The 18,962-nt window shown below is 37.9% G+C and overlaps 1 protein-coding gene across 7 annotated transcripts in view; it reads left to right on the forward strand.

Moving 5' to 3' along the window:
* TRMT11 (tRNA methyltransferase 11) overlaps positions 1 to 18,962 on the forward strand; it is a 28,726-nt gene that overhangs the window by 1,897 nt on the left and 7,867 nt on the right. For 2 of the 7 annotated variants that reach the window (XR_012672988.1, XR_012672987.1), the window contains exons 2-12: positions 1,801 to 1,866; positions 2,612 to 2,685; positions 4,612 to 4,693; positions 4,787 to 4,879; positions 5,916 to 6,050; positions 7,753 to 7,909; positions 12,004 to 12,084; positions 12,741 to 12,905; positions 14,277 to 14,349; positions 15,083 to 15,234; positions 18,567 to 18,687. Coding sequence is in view for 5 of the 7 variants with exons in the window: in XM_075145787.1 (XP_075001888.1) it covers positions 1,801 to 1,866; positions 2,612 to 2,685; positions 4,612 to 4,693; positions 4,787 to 4,879; positions 5,916 to 6,050; positions 7,753 to 7,909; positions 12,004 to 12,084; positions 12,741 to 12,905; positions 14,277 to 14,349; positions 15,083 to 15,214; positions 18,567 to 18,687 (1,179 nt within the window). In the remaining 2 variants the exon portion in view is untranslated. Of the gene's footprint in view, positions 1 to 1,800; positions 1,867 to 2,611; positions 2,686 to 4,611; positions 4,694 to 4,786; positions 4,880 to 5,659; positions 6,051 to 7,752; positions 7,910 to 12,003; positions 12,085 to 12,740; positions 12,906 to 14,276; positions 14,350 to 15,082; positions 15,235 to 18,566; positions 18,688 to 18,962 lie in introns of those variants that run through there. The other 5 variants (XM_075145787.1, XM_075145785.1, XM_075145788.1 and 2 more) reach the window with 4 other exon arrangements.

The raw sequence follows: 18,962 nt of genomic DNA on the forward strand, positions 1-18,962 counted from the left end.
TCAGCCAGATCAGCTGCCTGATCTCCATCTCTACCACATCTGCATATGGGGTAGGAGAGGAGTGCTTTTCTTCTGGTGGTGGTGCTGGATCACAACAGCTGAAGGTGTTTGTTGAAGTCCACATTTGTTGTTAAGTGTCTGTAGAAAAAAGTTCTGTGTTTCGTGTTTCTTAGTCGATAAGTTGTGCTCAGTAGTCAGGGATCTCTCTTTGGTCAGGTCAGATACTGAGGGGTGACATCAGGCATCCTGTTTTCCAGTGCAGGGTGTCTCTAATGGACAGATAGATGCATGTCAAATATTTTCTTAACAATATCTTCAGGCAGATCTGTTCCAGTGCTTTACTGTCTTTACTCTTGGAAGGATCTTCCCAACCTCTCATACAGAGCACTGCTGTGAACTGAACCCGCTGCTCTTGTCTCCTCTGTAGTAAACGTCGAAAACAGGTTATTACCTTCCTTTATCACAGCAACTTTTAGCATGTGTAGAGGTCATGATCGCGTTTCTCTCCAAGCCTTTCCTCACAGGCCATATTTTCTCCGCTTCTCATTCTTGTCACTTTCCTGTAGCTAATATTACCCCATGTGGAGATGCCACCGATGTGGAGATGCCACCGATTCATGTGTAAATTCTCAGGTGCTTTTGTTGTCCCAGGACCATACAATGAAATAGTTATGCATAAACTTTTATTCTCCTGGAGCAAAATCCCTGTTTTTTCCAGCGTTTCTTACATCCTTTCTACGCAGATGGAAAGATGGAAATGAATGGGGTAATGTCCCACTAAAGCCATGTGCTAGTGTTATGTAGGGGTTTTCTTTTCCTCCATTTGTTGGATACTTCATGGTAATCTCTTTATTTACCCACTCGGTTCAAATCTAAGCCAATAAAAAAATTTGCTTCCGTGTTCTTTTGCCAGTAACGTTCAGAGGCTGCAGCGTGTCATTTCAGAGGCTGCAGCGTGTCATTTCAGAGGCTGCAGCGTGTCATTTCTAGCGAAGGGGCTGAGAACATCCCCAATGTTTACCTCTCACGTCAGTTCAGAAATCTTTTTAGTGGGTGGTTTTTTACCTACTACTTGGTACCTCATTTCTTGGAGATTTCCTGTTTTCTGTGTTCAGTTTACAGCCTCTGATTTAGTTTACTCTGGAAAAGACACCTACTGAAGAAAATGATTGAGATACCTGTAAAGCAGAGAGGTGACGGAGAAGGGATTGATGCTCAGCGCTGGGCCCGGCCCTGGGTCAGAGTGTTACTAGTGAGGTATTGCTTTTACGTGAATTAGTCAGAAAAATATTTTAAGAATAGATAGAATAATGTTGTAAGAGGAATATTGTTGTGAGAGCCTAGGATTGAACAGTAAAGATTTCAATGAAAGAGGAATAGAAAAATGCAAAATAGTGGGATTTGATTACTGAAATTTGCCTAACTTGGTCTTGTTGTACACTGTACATTTCATAAACTATTCATAGCTCGTTCTTTGGCAACTGAACTCTGAGAAAGCTGGTTTTTATACAAGCTGAATTTAATTGTGAGCCTCTGCCCTATCCACACAGTTACTCTGAATGTTTCGTTGTCGGTTCCCACAGTAAGTCGGTAGTAAATGCCATTCTTTCTTCTGTTGCCATCTCTAAGATTTTGTTCATAATCCCTATGGAGGTCACAGTCTGTGACAGAATTTATGGTGTGTGGCTCTGTCTCTGAAATTGTCAATTTACAAAAATCTGCTCTTTTTTTTTTTAAAAAAAAAAAACCAACAACATTAGTTAATGCTCCTAAAGCCTGACCTTTATGTTTTCATTTTAGGAAATAACATCTTTGCTCTCTCTTTATGGTGGACAATTCAGTGGTGAGCAGGAAATTCGTGTAAATGTAAGTGAGGACCAAATATTTTACTTGAGTGCATGTATGGTATACAAGTATGTTCTTCGTAGTATTTTTATTGAATGTGGGTAGCTGAATAAATTTTGAAGTTCCTTTGGAAAATAAGGAATCTTCCAAAACCGAGCAATTCTAAATTTCAGTAGAGACTCAGAACTGAGTAAAAGACACACAAAATGCACCTCAGGATGTCTTCATTTAACAGTGTGAAAAGAGAAGTGCCATCTGCTGGGAGGCTCTCCTTTCTTTTCAGAATAGCCGAACCATGAAAACATTCAGCAGCAGTTTGAATTTGGCGTTTGCCTCTAAGTCAATGAGACAGCTTATCTGGAAGAGTGAAGCTAGGAAGCTGTATGAATCTGGTCTCAATGCTTAGTGAGAGAACGTAACTGGGTTTTAGTTACTACTTGTGTGTAACGAGGTGTTTTGAGTCTTTAGAGAATGAATAATCTAGAGAAGCATAAAAAAAAGTAATATTTTACCAAGTCAAAGATATGGTGGGAAAATGAAATACTTAATAAAATCCCTCAGACATTCAAGCTGAGTATACAGTTTTACCTCAAATGAAATGTTTTATCCTCATGTTCTCTGTACAGTTAACAGATTTTTTTTTTTTTTTTTTTTTTAGTCTTCAGCATGCATGTTCTGTTTTTATAGAACAGAACTGTGTATTTGTGTAATTCATGGGACATCCTCCAGCTAAGTATTTGCATCACTTATTTTCTCTTTATTTCAGTCTCCATTTTGGATTCTCAATATTCCTTCGGAAGAGATGGCAAGGGGACTAATGAAACGGACAGTATGTGCAAAGTAAGAGGCGAAAAATCTTGTAAATGATAATGTAGGCAGTGGAAAATTGTTCTGCTGTATTGTGGCAAATATTCATTTTGTATGGAGTCTTAAAATAAACAGTCTCTGATTACCTCTAGTGTTGAGGAGGGGTTACTGGAGCCTGTAGGACTGATTACGTAGCATGCCTGTCCTCTTTACTTAGTGTACGATCAACATGGGGTCTTGCAACCGTGTTCTTCACTGCAGAACCGGTACTTGTCTTGTAGTGTCACTGATGTTTTTGTCGCCTTGAATAATGTTCACTTAGTGGCGTGTTTTAAAATGTGTGTGGAATTAAAAGGTAAAACCAGTGATACATAAAAACGGAAGATCAAGTTTTGAAGGGAAAGGTAGTGATTCCTTGTGTCACCCTCCTAGTGCTGGTATCTGAGCCCTCAGCCCAGACTGCTGCAGCAGAGGTCCTTCTAGAAAATTCAGGAATGTGCCAGAGAATGATTGTTCCAGCGGCTTTTGGTCCTTTTTAGAGGTGTCTGCATAACATGCTTTCCAGTGAGGCTTGGGAGATACCTTGGAGATAGGGTTCAGGATGAGAAGTGGCATAGCTGTGCTATGGCGCTCTGACCATACTACATTTGGGGTGTCTGTGCTGCCCTGTTCAGGGTTTGTTTGGGCGCCTCTGCAGAGCGTTGCATGGTCCCTGTTGAGTGCTTCTTGTGTCAGGTATTCAGTTTTACCTACAATGACTTGGGTTGTACACTTTTGCCTAAAGAAACCCCATGCATACAAAGCTTCTCCAACAGTTGACTGAAATTCAAAGATGAATATTCGGTTCTCTCTAGCACAACCTATGCTGCGAGCATTTCCATTGCTCCATCTAGAAATACAGTTTAAATTCTCATAGTAGATAGAAACAGATGCTTTAGGAAAAAATTAGGCACTGTGAAGGATGTACTTTTTTTTCAGGGTAAATGCAGATTAGAAATGTAGCCTTAAATAATTTATCCAGGAAAGGAATACTTTACGAAGTGGCTTACCACTGGGCCTTGGTATCTGCTATTGTCACTTAGTAAAATGTAGTTCTCTTCTATTTTTGCTTGAGTGAACATTTTGAAGATTTTCTTTCAGGAGTCATCTTTGAAAAGGTACTGCATGGCACTGCTAATCCTTAAAGACTGTGTTTATGGTGTGTTGCAAATGCGTATAAGAGTGTCTAACAATATATGCAGTGACACTAGGATTCCTGTACTAAAAAGATTTTTTTCTTTGATATGGAAAGTCCACTCGGTTGGGATATTTGAATGCTGGGGGAAAGGTCTATGATGCGGTGTTGTGCCTTCATTACAGTAGCATCAGTTATCTCGTGTTCCAAGGCATTGCTTTTCTTAAAGCCAGCAATATGGAAACAAAACAAGAAAAGTGTAAGACAGCATAGTGTTTAAACATCTGAAAATATCAGACATCATTAACCACATCTTAAAATGGCATAGAACCTTTGATGATGTCATTATATGTAGCATATTACAGTTTCACGATTTGTTTTACTCCAGGGTAGCGTAACACTTTGAAAGTCTGTTCTTGACCTTTTTCAGCCTTTGCTTACCCCATCAAATTGATAAGTACGACTGAATTTTGGCTCATTTGCTAGCATCACTGTGTGCCAGAAAAAGGTCTGGTGATATCCAAGGATACTAAGACTGATATTTACCTTTTAGTGTATGTTACCAAACAAAAAAGCTTCATTGAAATACCAGTTTAGGATTAAAAATAAGTGTGTACCTGTTAAGAACAAAACTTAAGCGTGTGCCAAGAGTTAAATAACACACTTCGATACTTCATAAAGCAAAGCCTAAATACATTGACCAAGAGGTTAAAAGGAGTAAGTACCTGCAAGGCATTTTTTTCCCCCCTATATGACTGCACTCTAAAGAAACTTTGTAATTTCAGGTCTATATTTGAACTGTGGGGTCATGGAAGATCTGCGGGGGAGCTCTATGCATCCTTGAAGAACTATCCAATGGACAAGATGGTATACATATAAAGAATCTGGATAATTTGGTTTCTAATCTCACTGAATAGCACTGCAGCTATACTAATGAAAGTGTCTTTGCCTTTTTTTCAGCTTCCATATCTACAGTCAGACTCTACTTACAAAGTACATATTCATACGTTTAATAAAACACTGACCCAAGCACAGAAAATAAAAAAGATAGATGTAAGTAGATGTTTAAGAAAACTTTGACGTTTAATTTAATCTATTCACGTTGTTCTTGTTGCATGCTATCAGTGTTGTCTAGAGTGTATTTAAGTTTGGGTTTCCTGAAGATCTTATCAGGTCTAAATGAGATCTTTGTGTCTGAATTAACATTCTCCTCAAAATTCATGACTTTGTATTTTTTTTTCTAAACAGACCATGTAAGGCATATGCAAAGACAAACAAATATCAGTGCTGATTTCAGCCCAGTGTGCGGGGGAGACTGAAGCTTATTGCCCAAGCCTATAAGATTCAAATGGCTAGAGTTAGGTGCTAGATTTTTAGAAAATCTGTTGCTTGATCTCCATGTTAGGCATTTATTGTTGCAGAACGTGGAACAAGCCGGCCTGGTGGCTTCAGTTGCAAGCTGTGTATTGTGTGCTGATTTCCCGTTCTGTCCTTATGCTCTTGTCTGCACTTGTGCTCTCCTCGTAACTATATCAGTATTTTAATTAGGAAATTTTTCTAAATTACTGTTAATTTTTGCTCTTTCACATTCTATTTTTAGCAGCTCTTTATCCCATTTACTTCATTTACAGAGACTGAAATTATCTGTATTAATAGTAGCTACCCTTTCATGTTTGTTCACTTTTTGTGTCCATGAAATAATGCTGAGTATGTAAATCAGTGTAGCTGCACATCACTGAAATTTTAAATCCCATTGTTCATCATCAGTGTTGTTTTTATAACTTGAAAATTGCATAATTAATATGCACAGTTCATTTCCTCTAAAGTTGGGTTCTGTTCAGTTAATAAAAAATGTTGTTGTTCCTGATTTCTAATCCTTAATCATTTGAGCTATCTTTATTCACAAGAAAGGCATTTCAAAAATCCAGAGAAAATTGAGAATATACTTTTAGTACTCATCTATCATTTCTCACAAGTGGAACTGTGGTTTGATTTTTGGTTTGTTTTTTTCTTTTTTATTTTTTTTTGTGGGGTGCATATTTCAAAAACTTGACCCTGTTATTTTTGACTCTTTTTCTTTATTGTATAGGCCCTTGAATTTCTGCCATTCAAAGGAAAAGTAAATTTAAAGAAGCCAGAACACATCTTCTGGATTTTGGAAGATTATGGAATGGATCCTAATAATGTTCCAGAAGAGCCCTTTCATCTGTATTTTGGTAGATGGGTGCGTGAGTACGCTTGCTTCAGTTCTTATGAGCTTGTATTTTCAGGAAAGTGTTCTTCAATTTAAGTGTAAAAAATTGTGTTGGGTTTTAATGGAAGCAGACAATATAATTATGGCTGAATCTGTCACTGCATAATACACTGATGCAAGTCTTGAAAGTCCTTATTGTGACTAGGAAAAAGTAGCTTAATTGAGCAATCAAAGGAGGAAAAAATTGAAGTTGTATCTAGGAAAAAGTAGCTTAATTGAACAATTCAGAGGAGGAAAAAATTGAAGTTGTATCTGGGAACGTACCTTATCTTGCCTTCCACTGAGGGAGCACAACACAGCAGTGAGACTGCCCAGCTGTGGTGGTGTATTGTATTATCGTGGGCCCAGATGGAGCTAAAAGCACCAGCAGCTTGTTTCAAACGCGAAGAAAGGTTTACAGGAACTTTAGGTGGCTTGCAGCCTCGCTGAGTTTCATCAGCCCCGCTGGAGCATTCTGTAAGTGCTTCAAGAGGTCCTGACAGGCACCTTGACAGGAAGGTGCAGGCTGATCCCTGAGGCTTTGAACACCAGCGGGTCCAGCCCACAGGTGGATGCTTGCCTGGGGGGACACTGACAGTGCAGTGCTGTACAGTAGGAACCACGTTCAAAAACTGTCTTCCGAGGTCTTTACCACAAACTTTCTTGCCTGTTGGGTGTATGCACTCCAAACCTGCTGTATTATTAGGATATCCTGAGGAAATCTGATCTGGTCTTTTATTTCTTGTGAGGAAAAAGTGGCTCCCCAAAGGACATCTTCCAGAATGACACCAACCACTGATGGGAATATGTGCTTGCAATGTCCTTGGGTCAAGGGCAGCTGGAAGGAAGGAGAACCACTGCTGAGGTTGAACAGCTATGGTCAGGGGCTGTGCACAGAGAAGTTAGAGATCCACGTGATCTGTTAGCACCTGTGAATATTCTCCATGCCTGTGATTATTGTGAAAACACCCTGGGTTGTGGCAATACTGCAAAACATTGCAGCTGTTGTCCCATCTGTGCTGGATTCCTGAAGTGTTTAAAAACGAGTAAACCAACCTGAAAAAAAATAGGCAAATGTATTTTGTTTACCCAATAAGACTGATGTTGACCAGAGCTGGGGGATAGTGTTGGAAGAGCTTTTGAAGATGTTTTCTTCCAGACTGCTTTGGTCCTCTGCAACATATTTTGGAAGTCTGATGTACAAATGTTAGCATTTGGTCTTTGTTTTTCCAGTAAATTCTGATCTGTCAACGCTATCCTAATTTTCGATTTTGAGCACGACAGAAAAGCCAGCAAAGATGGAAATTCTGTGTGTATGTGCACGCACGTGTTAACATGCATTTCTAGTCCTCATCATTTTGAAATTCTTTTAACTCTGAATTGCCAGGAATTGTTTTTCTGATACCTAGAATAATAGCAAAGTTGCTCTAATTCTTATTTCTTCAGAAGAATTTTCCCACTAAATTGCTTGTATATTTTTGACCTCTGTTTTGAAGAATTTATCTAGGTGTTGAACCAGGATATCCGTTGCTTGGAAATAAGTCTGTCATATTTTCAGATGGCAGAAAGCAAAGTGATGTGTTATGAAATGAAGTTATCTGTTTGTTGGATGGTGTCACTTAAGCAAGTCTGTTAGCTTGTCTGCTTATATCTTGTATCTAAGACCCAACAGTGATTTTAAATGTTTCAACAGATTGCAGATGGCCAAAGAGAACTTATCGAGTCCTACAGTGTAAAAAAGAGACACTTTATTGGAAATACTAGCATGGATGCCTGCCTGTCTTTCATTATGGCAAACCATGGGAGAGTAAAACCCAATGATGTTGTATATGATCCATTTGTTGGAACAGGTATATTTTTTTTTTTTCTACTGGCGGGAAAAACTAGGAGATGGTGTTACTGCTCGCACCACACTTTTACCTGGTGCAGCGGCTTCTGGTGCTCGACTGAGATTTGAGATGATATGGTGATTACAAAATGAATGTTTTGTTAACTTGAGAGGGATTTGGGGGAAGGAGACTAGCCTCAGAAGATGTAAACAGTTTATTTTACAGTTTTGGCAAGACTATCTTCCCTGCATTATTTTATGTAACGTGGCTTAAACACCAGTTCACGCGTGTCATGGACTGCTTAAGATCCAAAGTGACTAAACTGAAATTTGGCTAGAGCACTCCCTGCAGTCACTTTCAGAATGTTACAAGGAGCGGCATTTTTGGAGGTGGCTATTTAGAGGAGTGCTGAGGGCACTTCTGGGCATATAACGCAACATAGCAATAGTTAGGTCATAGCATTCAATAGTGATCAGTTCCTTGTACCATCACGTCTTGTCTTCAGGATAATATTGTTCACACCATGCATTTGCCTCCAGCTGAACTTTTCTTAGTTAAGCCAGGAGGGGGAGCTTTTATTCCACATATTACTTTGCGTGGCATAGAAGTACTTTTTACCTAAGGGAAACTCAGCTGTTTTGTAGGAGAAATATAAGATCTATTGTGTCATGTTGTGCCATTTAATCATACAAGAGTATATTGTGTTAAGCTACCTATAGTAGTTTCTTCAAAAACATAACAAAGGCTGTGTTTCTGACCTGGATTTTGCTGGACTTTGATCAGGAAGACCATGTGTGAGACGCATACAATTAAAAATACTTACATTAATGGGAGGATGAAGAGAATTCACTGCAGAAATCACTGCAGAGAAGTTAGGGAGAGAGAAGACAACACTACAGGGTCACTAGTAGGAGAAATTCGTATTAGCATGTGGCTTCTCTGTACCAGGGAAAACAGACCAGGGATATGGTATTTTCAGAAACACAAAACTTCAGTGAACTGAATGTTTTTGTCTTAAATTTTTGTCATATATGACCTGATTTTTTTGTGTACATAATAATGTCTTATAAAATTTCCTCCTCTTCCTTGTGCTTGGGTTCCTTGCAGATGGGTAGTACTCTTTGAAAGGTTGAGGAAATTCCTCTACTTCATCTCTAAGCAGTTTGTTTCATTTCAGTGTCTATGGCTTTGTGTCTTTTTACAAAAATCTGCTAAACCTAAATCACAAAAAATTCTCTGAGAGCATTCATTCTCTTGGGAGTGAAAATTGAAGAGAAAAAAAAAGGAAGGGTAAAGTTAGAGGAAGAAGAATCTCATAGAAGTGGCGAAGCTATACAAAGTCAAGATAAATGTTAAGTCGTGTTTCAGTTCAAAAGCGTAACATATACAAAGTTCTCCCCAAATTGCCTAATGATTTGAATTGCAATTTTTGTGGCTTTATTGCACTAGCCAGCTGTAATATACAGGCTGGAGATTAAAGGTACATAGGGACACCGGAGGTACTGGGTGGCCGCCCAGTATTTTTGTCAGTAAAGTGTATTTATGGCTTTTGCACCTACTTTTGGTGAGTAAAACCCAGGAATTTCAATAATCTCTTGAGGTCCTTTAGAGGATTTTCAAGATTGTCAGTGCAACAGTGCCCTGCCACTGGAATTTTGGGAGGTAGCTCAGAGTTGAGAGATGCAGTGGGTTTGAGCTGATGGGTTTGGAAAGAACATACATTCAAGATTTGAGGAGTACTTTGAAGAAACTGCAGTTCAGATTTCTTTATTGGTGCAACTTTAATACCTGGCTTGGTTTCTTCCTGTATTTTACGCTGAAAAGGTAAATAGTACCAAATTGGAACGGCCCTGCAAAATGGTGTTTGCTTGTTGGAAACAAACTCTTTTTGCTGGATGAGCCAATTCACAAGTCTTCCACATTGGTGTAAGAGTGGGCAATTGGAATTTGTCCTTGGAATGAAAAGTGCTTTTGACCAGGCTGGTTTAGGAGACTTGATTCCCTTTTTGTAAAGCAGAATTGGAATGGCCGCGATTGTTTTTGAGTTCTGAAATATAACTTCCATAAACTGTTTAGATATTCTTTCCTCAGTGTTGGGTAGAAGGAAGCCTGGAGGTTTCTGGAAGAATAAATCAAGTCTTTTACCTGAATACTTTGTACTTCCTCCTCGACAATCTGTTCTGGTTGTCTCAGTAAGCTTATTGTTTGTACCTTTGGACGATGTTTGTCCCCACTTTCCCTTTGCCTATTCCTGATACTGCATAATTGCAAATGACAGGAATTTTTTCTTTAACATCCTGGAGGATGGTGGTATGACCAGACCCTCATCTGTGCTGAAGAGATGGGGGAAATACGTTACGATAGAAAGGCTTGAAGTTCTGTGCCATCATCATTCTGCTAATAGTCATCAGGGGATGCAATGATTCTTTGATTAACCCTTTGTATACATCTGTTTGATATAGTAGGTCAAAGGGCTGGCCATATTAGAGTATTTAAGTATTCATGCACCTTCTGTGTGAACACAATTGAACTAGTACCAGCTGAGATTTATTAAAAGCTGTAAGTTCATGTTTTCCTAACTTTTTTTTCCCTGTGATTAAAAACATTCTTAGATGGGCAAAGTACTTTCTTCTTACTTTTTTTATAGGACTGGGTGGTATGCCATACTTGGGGTCAGGGCTAGCTAAATTTGTCTTGACCCTCTGGAGGTACTGCCCATCTGTTCTGAGGGATTGCAGCCGAGAAGGGAAATGGGTGACTCCTCTGGGGTGAGTAACCTTGCTTTTCCCTGATCCATTTCACAAGAAAAAGCAGAGGATTTTTTTTTTTTTCTTTCTCCCTCACCTTCAGTTTTGGTAGAGTTCAGTAGCGTACGGTGTAGGAGTTTTCTAGTGCCTTGAGATGGGATCTTTAGCCTGTGCACACAGGGCGTGTTAGGGATTTGTTGGTGCTGAGTGGGTGGCACGGGGCAATGCAACCACCTGAGGCGCTCCTCTCCACGCTGCCGGTGAATGGGAGAACTGGTGTCACCCGCACAGCCAGCTGGCGCGTTGTTCCCTGTGCTGGTCAGCTCTCATCCTGCAGCAATCGTCCCCTTTGTTTCAGCAGGACTGTTTATAAGCAGTTGACATCAGTAGTGTGGGGTTCACAGCCTTGTTCTCAGTCACTGTTCTGTTTTAAACCATTCTTTTAGCTACATACCTCCTTATTAACAACTCGACAACACAGCTCTTTGGTAATCTTCTGCTGTCTGTCCTTTTTTTCATTTGCAAGCTGTTAAGGAGATAATGTCATTTGTTCTTTTCTGTGGGCTATTGAACCATTGCCCAGTTTCCAGGGGAAATCACACATGGTTTTTTGGTAGTTTGTTTTTTGTTTTTAATTAGGAAAGTAGATCCCAATAATAGTGATTAAAAAATTAGCTTTATTGCAGGATGAGTACGCTAATAAATGTAGTGACAAAATAGGTGGCATACTCATAGAAAAAATGCGTTTGTGTATAGCTTTCACACTGCAAAACAGTTGCAGAAACTTTTTTGATATTGCTGTTTACATTGGAGATATTGACATTTACGAGGTTCTTGACCATTGCTTATTACTCAGGGAATGGCCACATTACACAACAAGTTTGATTTTAGACAGAGTTAAGGAGACTGACTTTGAGAACAGACACGGTAGAATTGCCATTCGTTTGGTGGCGATTTTTCAAATTGTTTGCCAACAATTTGAAATTCTGCTGCTTGCAAAGTAGAATTAAAAGTTTTGGATCATGTAATGATTAAAAGATCTTATTGCCTTGAAATACAGAAAACCATAAACAAACTCCTAAGAACAGTCTCCAGAGATAAGGAGTGACATAGGGCATAGCAAGATAAGGAAGATCAGGTATAGCAGACGAGACTTAGTGTTATTATCTCTGATTATAGTTGTGTAGTGATTCTAACTGGTTGGTAGTTTTAATTCTTTTTTCTTTCTTCCTTTTTTTTTTCCTTGGGTCTAGCTTTGGGTCTAGTATGCTACTGGTGTAAACTGCTGATGTTCCTGAGCAAAAAATCCTAACACAGATAACATTTATGATAGCAATTTATACTTTTCCCCTTTTCTCCCCTTTATAGGTGGACTTCTAATCTCCTCAGCACACTTTGGAGCATATGTGTGTGGTACTGATATAGATTACAACACAATCCATGGATTAGGTATGTTACATATTTCTAAGCCACTGAAATCTTACACTCTGGAATTTAAGAATACTGATGGTAGTGGCTGATACTTAATGGATTTTAAAGCAACATTAATCTTCACAGGATTTATTTGGTCATGCTTATTTTTATTGACCAATGTACATGTATCCTAGCCAAGCTATTCTCTTATTTTTTAAGCAGGAAATATTTAATAAAAGGAATAATGAAAACGAAAACAAAGCTCTGAGTAATGATTACAACAGCTGTGTGCTTTCTTAGTGTGTGAAGTACGAAGCTTCTCGTAACCTAACCCAGGAAATCTAGTCCCATTCTTCTCTGAAAAACTGCTGTGCAAATTATATCTGACTTATTGGACAGGATTATGACTGATGGATAGTGAGGACATCTTACAAACCAACATTTTTATAAATGGGTTCTGTGACACCCTATGCAGATGGTGCAGCAAAACTTTTCTCATGTATTTTCATTATTCCTTGCTACTTGTAAAGTTTATTGCAAATACTTGTGACAGTGAGTAGAATAAGGCAGGAAATAAACTCTGGTTTTGTATGTGACATTTAATTCTTTTCTTTTAAAATAAATATTAAGCTTTTCCTATGAAATAGTTTGTTGTTGAGTATTTTTTCCGTTCCATACCCCACTCCCCCCAGGCAAGGCAAGCAGAAAGAACCAGAAATGGAGAGGGCCAGATGAAAATATCAGAGCTAATCTCCGCCAGTATGGTTTAGAGAAATATTACCTTGATGCACTAGTTTCTGATTCTTCAAGATCCATATGGCGAAAAGGGATGCTGTTTGATGCAATCATTACAGATCGTAAGTTTGTTAATGCTTTTTGTTGCCTAATAACAATGACTAAAAGATTATTGCCTATGTCTATGCCTATGTACATTGATTTAATGTCTTGATGAGTGCTCAGATCTGCAGTTTCCATATTACAAAGGATGACCCTTGAGAGCAACACTGTGGAAATTGGATCTGGATTTGACATCTCTGTGTTTATTTTAAGGATAGTTATAAATGTGTAACAAAGCTGGCGATAATACTTTCTTCCATGGAGAGAATATTATGTTTGCCAGTAGAAATGAATGTGGCTGAAAATCATCCTTCGAAGAAGCCTCATTCAGTAAAGGTATAACCTTATTGATGCACAGAGACTGCTTGTCAGAATGGTCCATGATCTGCAATACACTGGAGTCTGCCATGGATCTCTGATGGACTTCTGGAGACTTATGTTAAGTGCGTATTGGAATGCTTCCAAAGAGAAATTTTAATGTATTTCTGATACACTTAACTACTAAAAGCACTTAACTACTAAAAGGTTTGAAAGGATCCTCCGCTTTTTTAGAAACCTATATACTTAACACTATTTGTCATGCATGAGAGGGAGTAGAGGCTAAGGGAATAAATAAAAGACCTTGATACAGCAATTTCTGATCTCTAGTGCTGGCTCTTACGATGACACATTCATATTAATTAGGAATAGGAGTAGGACTTTTCTTTGTGGGTTGCCTGCTAATTTTTATTTCGCCTGTTTGGCAAATAGAACTGAGTTTGCAAATTGTGTCACAACTTCTGCATTTACAAAAGTGATATCGGTGCTTCCATGATGCTGAAACAAGTCTCACAAAAACAAATGTGTTGAACGTGAAATAAGTATGTTATGCTAATAGAAATGTGCAAAAATGTATGAGAAAAAGCCATTTCTGGCTCTTGTCTGTCTGTGTGAGAACTGCCATTTGCTGAATGTGTTGGCAAGAAATTCCAATATATACAATTTCATTTTGAAGGAGGTTATCTAAGTACTATAGGGGAGATGTTTGTGTCTGTCAAACAAAAGAGGATGGGATTATTTGTCACATGTTGGAAATGTAAGGAATATCTTTTAATGAACAAAACAGAAAAGCATTGTCCTTTGTAGTGTAGCAAACGTCTAGGCTGCTAGAAGCCTCTTACAGCTGAAGGGCTTTCTTTGAAATAGTTTTAAAGTAACCTCTTGGAGCAAGAAACTTTTAATAGATCTTGAAGAAATTACCCTTACTGACTTTTACTTTGTAAAAGCTTTTCTTTCTTTTAACTTTGTATAAGCCATAGTTTGTGCGTTGTTGTGTATGTATAATATAATAATATGTTATTCGGCCAAAGGGTGAGGTTCTCATCTCTGCATTATGCATTTGCTTTATACAGCACCATATGGTATCAGAGAAGCTACTCGCAGAACAGGTTCACAAAAGGAAACGGTTAAGTCAGCTGAAAGAAGGTAAGTAAGCTGTCTTGTCTGTTGTAGAATATAAATGTCTCAATGGAAACCCAGTCATAGTTTTAGAATCTTTATTATTTCTTGGTTGGCTGTCAGCAGTTAGAAAAAAAAAAGATAGTAATAATAATTAAAGAAGAAAAGCCCTTTTTGTTCTGTTTGCAAAACTAGTATGTCACTTTCTGAAATCCTCTCATTTTTGTTCTCCCTGCTTGTTATTTGCAGGTGTTCAGATTTCGAATCCTATTTCTCGTCTCTGTGAGCCACCATTACCTTGTGTTTCCTATTCTCAGAAAGTTCTTTTCAGTTCCTGCGAGCTGCAAAATCAGTCTAAAATTGATTATCTCTTTTACCTTATCTTTTCTCTCGGATTTCCACTGCTCCTTTCTCTTCAGAGATAACACATGGCTTCTCCACTGCCTTCCTTGTCTTCTGCATTTTACTCTAAATTGCCCTTAGGAAAGATGCTGTGCAAAATAACTATTCCCAACGTGCTTGTGATTCTTTGACTTCCACAAGTGCTAAAGATGATACTCTAAAGAGCCAGTAGGGGAATTTGGGAAGTCATATTCCTCATAGTTAGAAGTTGTACTCCTGGATTGTTCTAGGTAGTTTTGCAAATCTCAAATAGTGCTGTTTGGGGTTTTTTGTTTAGGTTGGTTTTTTTTTTTTCCCCAATTAAAAATGCAGGTTTTACCTGTGCTTTTATGTTTACACTTGTAAATTTTTTGTTTAGCACAGAAAATCACATCTTCGTTTCATCCAATTATCATCTAAGTGACATCTTTTTTGACCTATTGAAGTTTGCGGCAGAATATCTGGTGATGGGAGGAAGATTAGTTTACTGGCTGCCGATATACAGGCCTGAGTATGTATTCTTGATTTCTGGTATGTAGTATGTCGGAACCAATGCTATATTCTCACTGTGCTTTCTTTTGGGGCATAGTACAGCTGGAACTTCCACACTATTAGCACTTAAGAGTAATGCTCAGACTTCATATTTTAAAACTTCATATGAGGGAAAGCAGATTTTGAAATAAGGTTTTTGGATGGAGATAATTCCTGACTATTACCAAAAAGAAAAAGCCTTCACGTGTACTTGCAAATGCATGTCCAACGGCTTAAAAAATTAGACTTTGAAGGTGCAGATAGATTTCTAAGATAGTAGTAGCAAGGCTCTTATTAATATGTGTTTCTACTAGAGTAGTTGATAGAAATGCATGACAAGGTCCTGTAAGGGAACATTCTTGGCTCTTTGGGGTTTGGCACTACTAGTTTAGCTTTCTTCTGAGATATCAAAAGTCAAGTGACCAAGAGATGGCAGTGAGAGGCAGGAAGCGTAGGGGCGCAGCCTTGTTAAGGACGAGAGAGGCCAGCAGAGACTGCAGGATGCTGTCTGCTCAGTAGTGCAGCCTGGGATTAGAACTGGGTTTAAAAGGAAAGACATCTGTTTGCATGCCTTACTTCAGCATCTCTTAGATAAGGTTTTGAGGGGGGTTTTTTTGGTTGTTTCTTTTTTTTTTTCCCCAAAACTGTTTCACAGTAAAGTGGGGAGATGATGTACAGTAGCTGTTTCGAAGTATCTTCCAGATGTGTTCTGAGGGTAGCTTCTACAATGTCATGTGTTTCTATGTACAGTCAAACTATACTGATCTATAAAGTGGTTGTTGTCCCTGGTTTCACCATGGAAATGGCTTGTGACAGTCCTACATTTAATTATCACATGCTGTTTTAAAAATTTGGAAATCAAAAGGAGCCATTTCTGTCACATGCTTCCATAACAAGAATGCACTTAGTAGCTTGCCTTTTTTTTTTTTTTTAAAATGATAGAATTGGTATCTTAGGCTTTTTTCTGGTAAGACTGTTCACAAAAAACAATGAATACCATTAACAGTATTATAGCTAATTGTTCAAAATGTCTGTCTATACATACTTAACCCTGACAGACCATGTGTGGTTGTGAATTCTTAAATTTCCATGTCAACAAACTCTGTTTGGAATTACTGAGTTCATTCTGTTTGTCAAGTTACCAGAGCTTTTTGTCTGCTTGTTGAACGTTGGTAAGAACATACTTCCTCAGTACAGCAGTATTAAGAGAACTATGAACTGCACGTTCTGGTTTTACTTTAGCTACTGTTTTGGGGAGGTCAATTCTCTCAAGCTCTAGTTAGCTTGCCTCTTAAAAAGTAAATTTGTACATACTATTATGAATTAACTTTATACAATGAAGGTTGAAATACTAAAGTCACTATATTAGCACAGAATATTAGTATAGTCCGCTGTAATGATGAACAAACAATTCAGGAACAAACAGGAACAAACATTAAAACAAGTATGTGGGGGGAAGATAAGATACTGTCTACTAATATGTTGTGCTCTCAGATATCCCTTGGCAACACCTGCCATCAGGTTCATGTGTTATTTGAGATCCTTGTGTATTTCCTTAAACTAAAAACAAAACTGGATTAAAATGGATGTCTGTTAAAACCACTGCTACTATATTTCTTATTTGATAACGTTCTGAGTTTTACCTGAAAGAATGTAGAAATATATGCATTAATGCTAACAGACAAGGCTTTTTAACGAAGTGATAATGATCTCTCCCTCTGCAAGATAGCATCTCACTCCAAAGTTTCCTCTTTCAATCTGACATTGAAATCATTGTTGAGTCTGAATTCTTTTAATTCCTTTGCAGTCAGGCTTTTATACGGTTATGAAGAGAAACTTTAAAGATGTTGTAGCAGAGTGCCTACCTTTGTAAGGGAGAGAGGCAGTTTGGTGGTACCAGATGCATCAAAAGTCTTGTGTAATAGAAAAAACAATTGAGAATTAATTTGATTCTCCTTTGTCAAAAGCATGTCCTGACTTCACCTAGCAGAAGTAGTGACTTGATTTCACACATGAGAAGTGACTGAAATGTTGTTTTGCAATCTGGAAGTTTTGGAACAATGCAAAGAGGCAGTACTGTTTGGGTTTTTTCCTATTTACAAGTCTGCATTTGGTATTGCCTTACTTGTTTAACAGCTCACTATTTAAGAAATGTCAAGATTTCCATCAGCACCTAGATGGATCCTATTTTGAGTTGTGTTGGATTTGACTTCTTTCTCCCAGAACAATACATTTACTTTGTAAAGTGCATTCAGAAAATCCATTTCTTTACAAGAAAAATATGAAGCTTCTCCTTTGTATCTTTTAAGTTCAAGTGATGGTGTGAAAGTTGTTTAGTTCTGCTTTTTAATGTCTGACTTCGGTTGACCCCCAAGCATTTATATGAAATCATAGTCACTGACAATACCATATACCATTTTATGTATTATGTTGTAGTAACTATTACAGGAAAACTTATTACAAAAACTAAGACTAAATGGCTGATCTATATTTCTGTATATAGGAAGGATGTCTGATCTCATGTTTATCTTATTAGCTAGGTCAATACTTCTTGCTCCTCTAGTCCCATGCAAAGCTCTTAAATCCTTAAATTCCTCTTTCGGCATTTGGAGGAATAGAAGGATTGAAAGCAATCTAGAGAAAGCTGTTTCTGTAGAAAATAGTATGCTTATGAGATGGGGGCATTTAAAACACTGTAACTGCTTGCTTCTGTAGACAGGATTTAATTGCAAGCCAGTGTTGCTACCATCTGATGTTAAAAAACAATGGATTTTTTTTTTCCTTTCCTTTAGAAGAAGTAATTACAATGTGATACATTTGTAATGCCAAATTCTGAAGTCCAGGAATGTCACTGTCTAATAAGAGCTGGTCTAATATCATTTGGAATTGAAGTGTCTCCTTTTAGGGAGCCAGGGTTAAGTCTTTTGTTCCTGCAACTTTATATATGTTGACAGGTGGAATACATTTTTAAAATCACAGCTCCTGATTGGGTAAGTTATTACTCCTGATTTGCCGAGATATTTTCTACTTGAAATAATACAGGCAGGCCTGTGTGCATACATTAACATCATGTAAATACATGTAGAAAACGCGTGTTCGGGTCTCTTTACTGTGAGGTTTTAATTTATTCTACAGATTTTATATTGCAAGATGATTGGAATATATGATGTAAAAACTCTGGAGCACCAATACCTGAATTTCTTTAATCAGATTAAAATGCATAGCAACTTTCTAGTGTAAGCCATTTTGTGAAGAATCTGTTTGAATTTTGTTTCAGGTGCAAGTGTTCCAGTTCATGAGCTTACAGCTCTATGAATGTTTATTTTTTCCAGATATACAGAAGAGATCATTCCTTGCCACCCATGCCTGAAACTTATTAGCAACTGTGAGCAGATGCTTTCCAGCCACACATCAAGGCGCCTGATAACCATGGAAAAGGTGAAAGAATTCAAGGTAAGCTTGAATTCTTGATTATATTGTATAAAATAGTAGCTATTGCATTCATGAAAAGTTTGTACTGCTATTCAGTATTTGATCCTTATTTCTATCACACTTGGGTTTTTTATGATGAGAGTTAGAGCTTATGTAAAATTGCCACACATTTCTTTAAAATAAATTGGGTGGTGATTTAAGAGACCGTTCTGTTTTTGGTCTTTTCCTTTTTCTCTTCAATTTTTGATAAACATTTCATCCTGAGCAAGCTGCTTAATAGTGGGAAAGAGATCTTT

The sequence above is a fragment of the Calonectris borealis genome, chromosome 3 (genome assembly GCF_964195595.1).
Source record: "Calonectris borealis chromosome 3, bCalBor7.hap1.2, whole genome shotgun sequence".
NCBI lineage: Eukaryota > Metazoa > Chordata > Aves > Procellariiformes > Procellariidae > Calonectris > Calonectris borealis.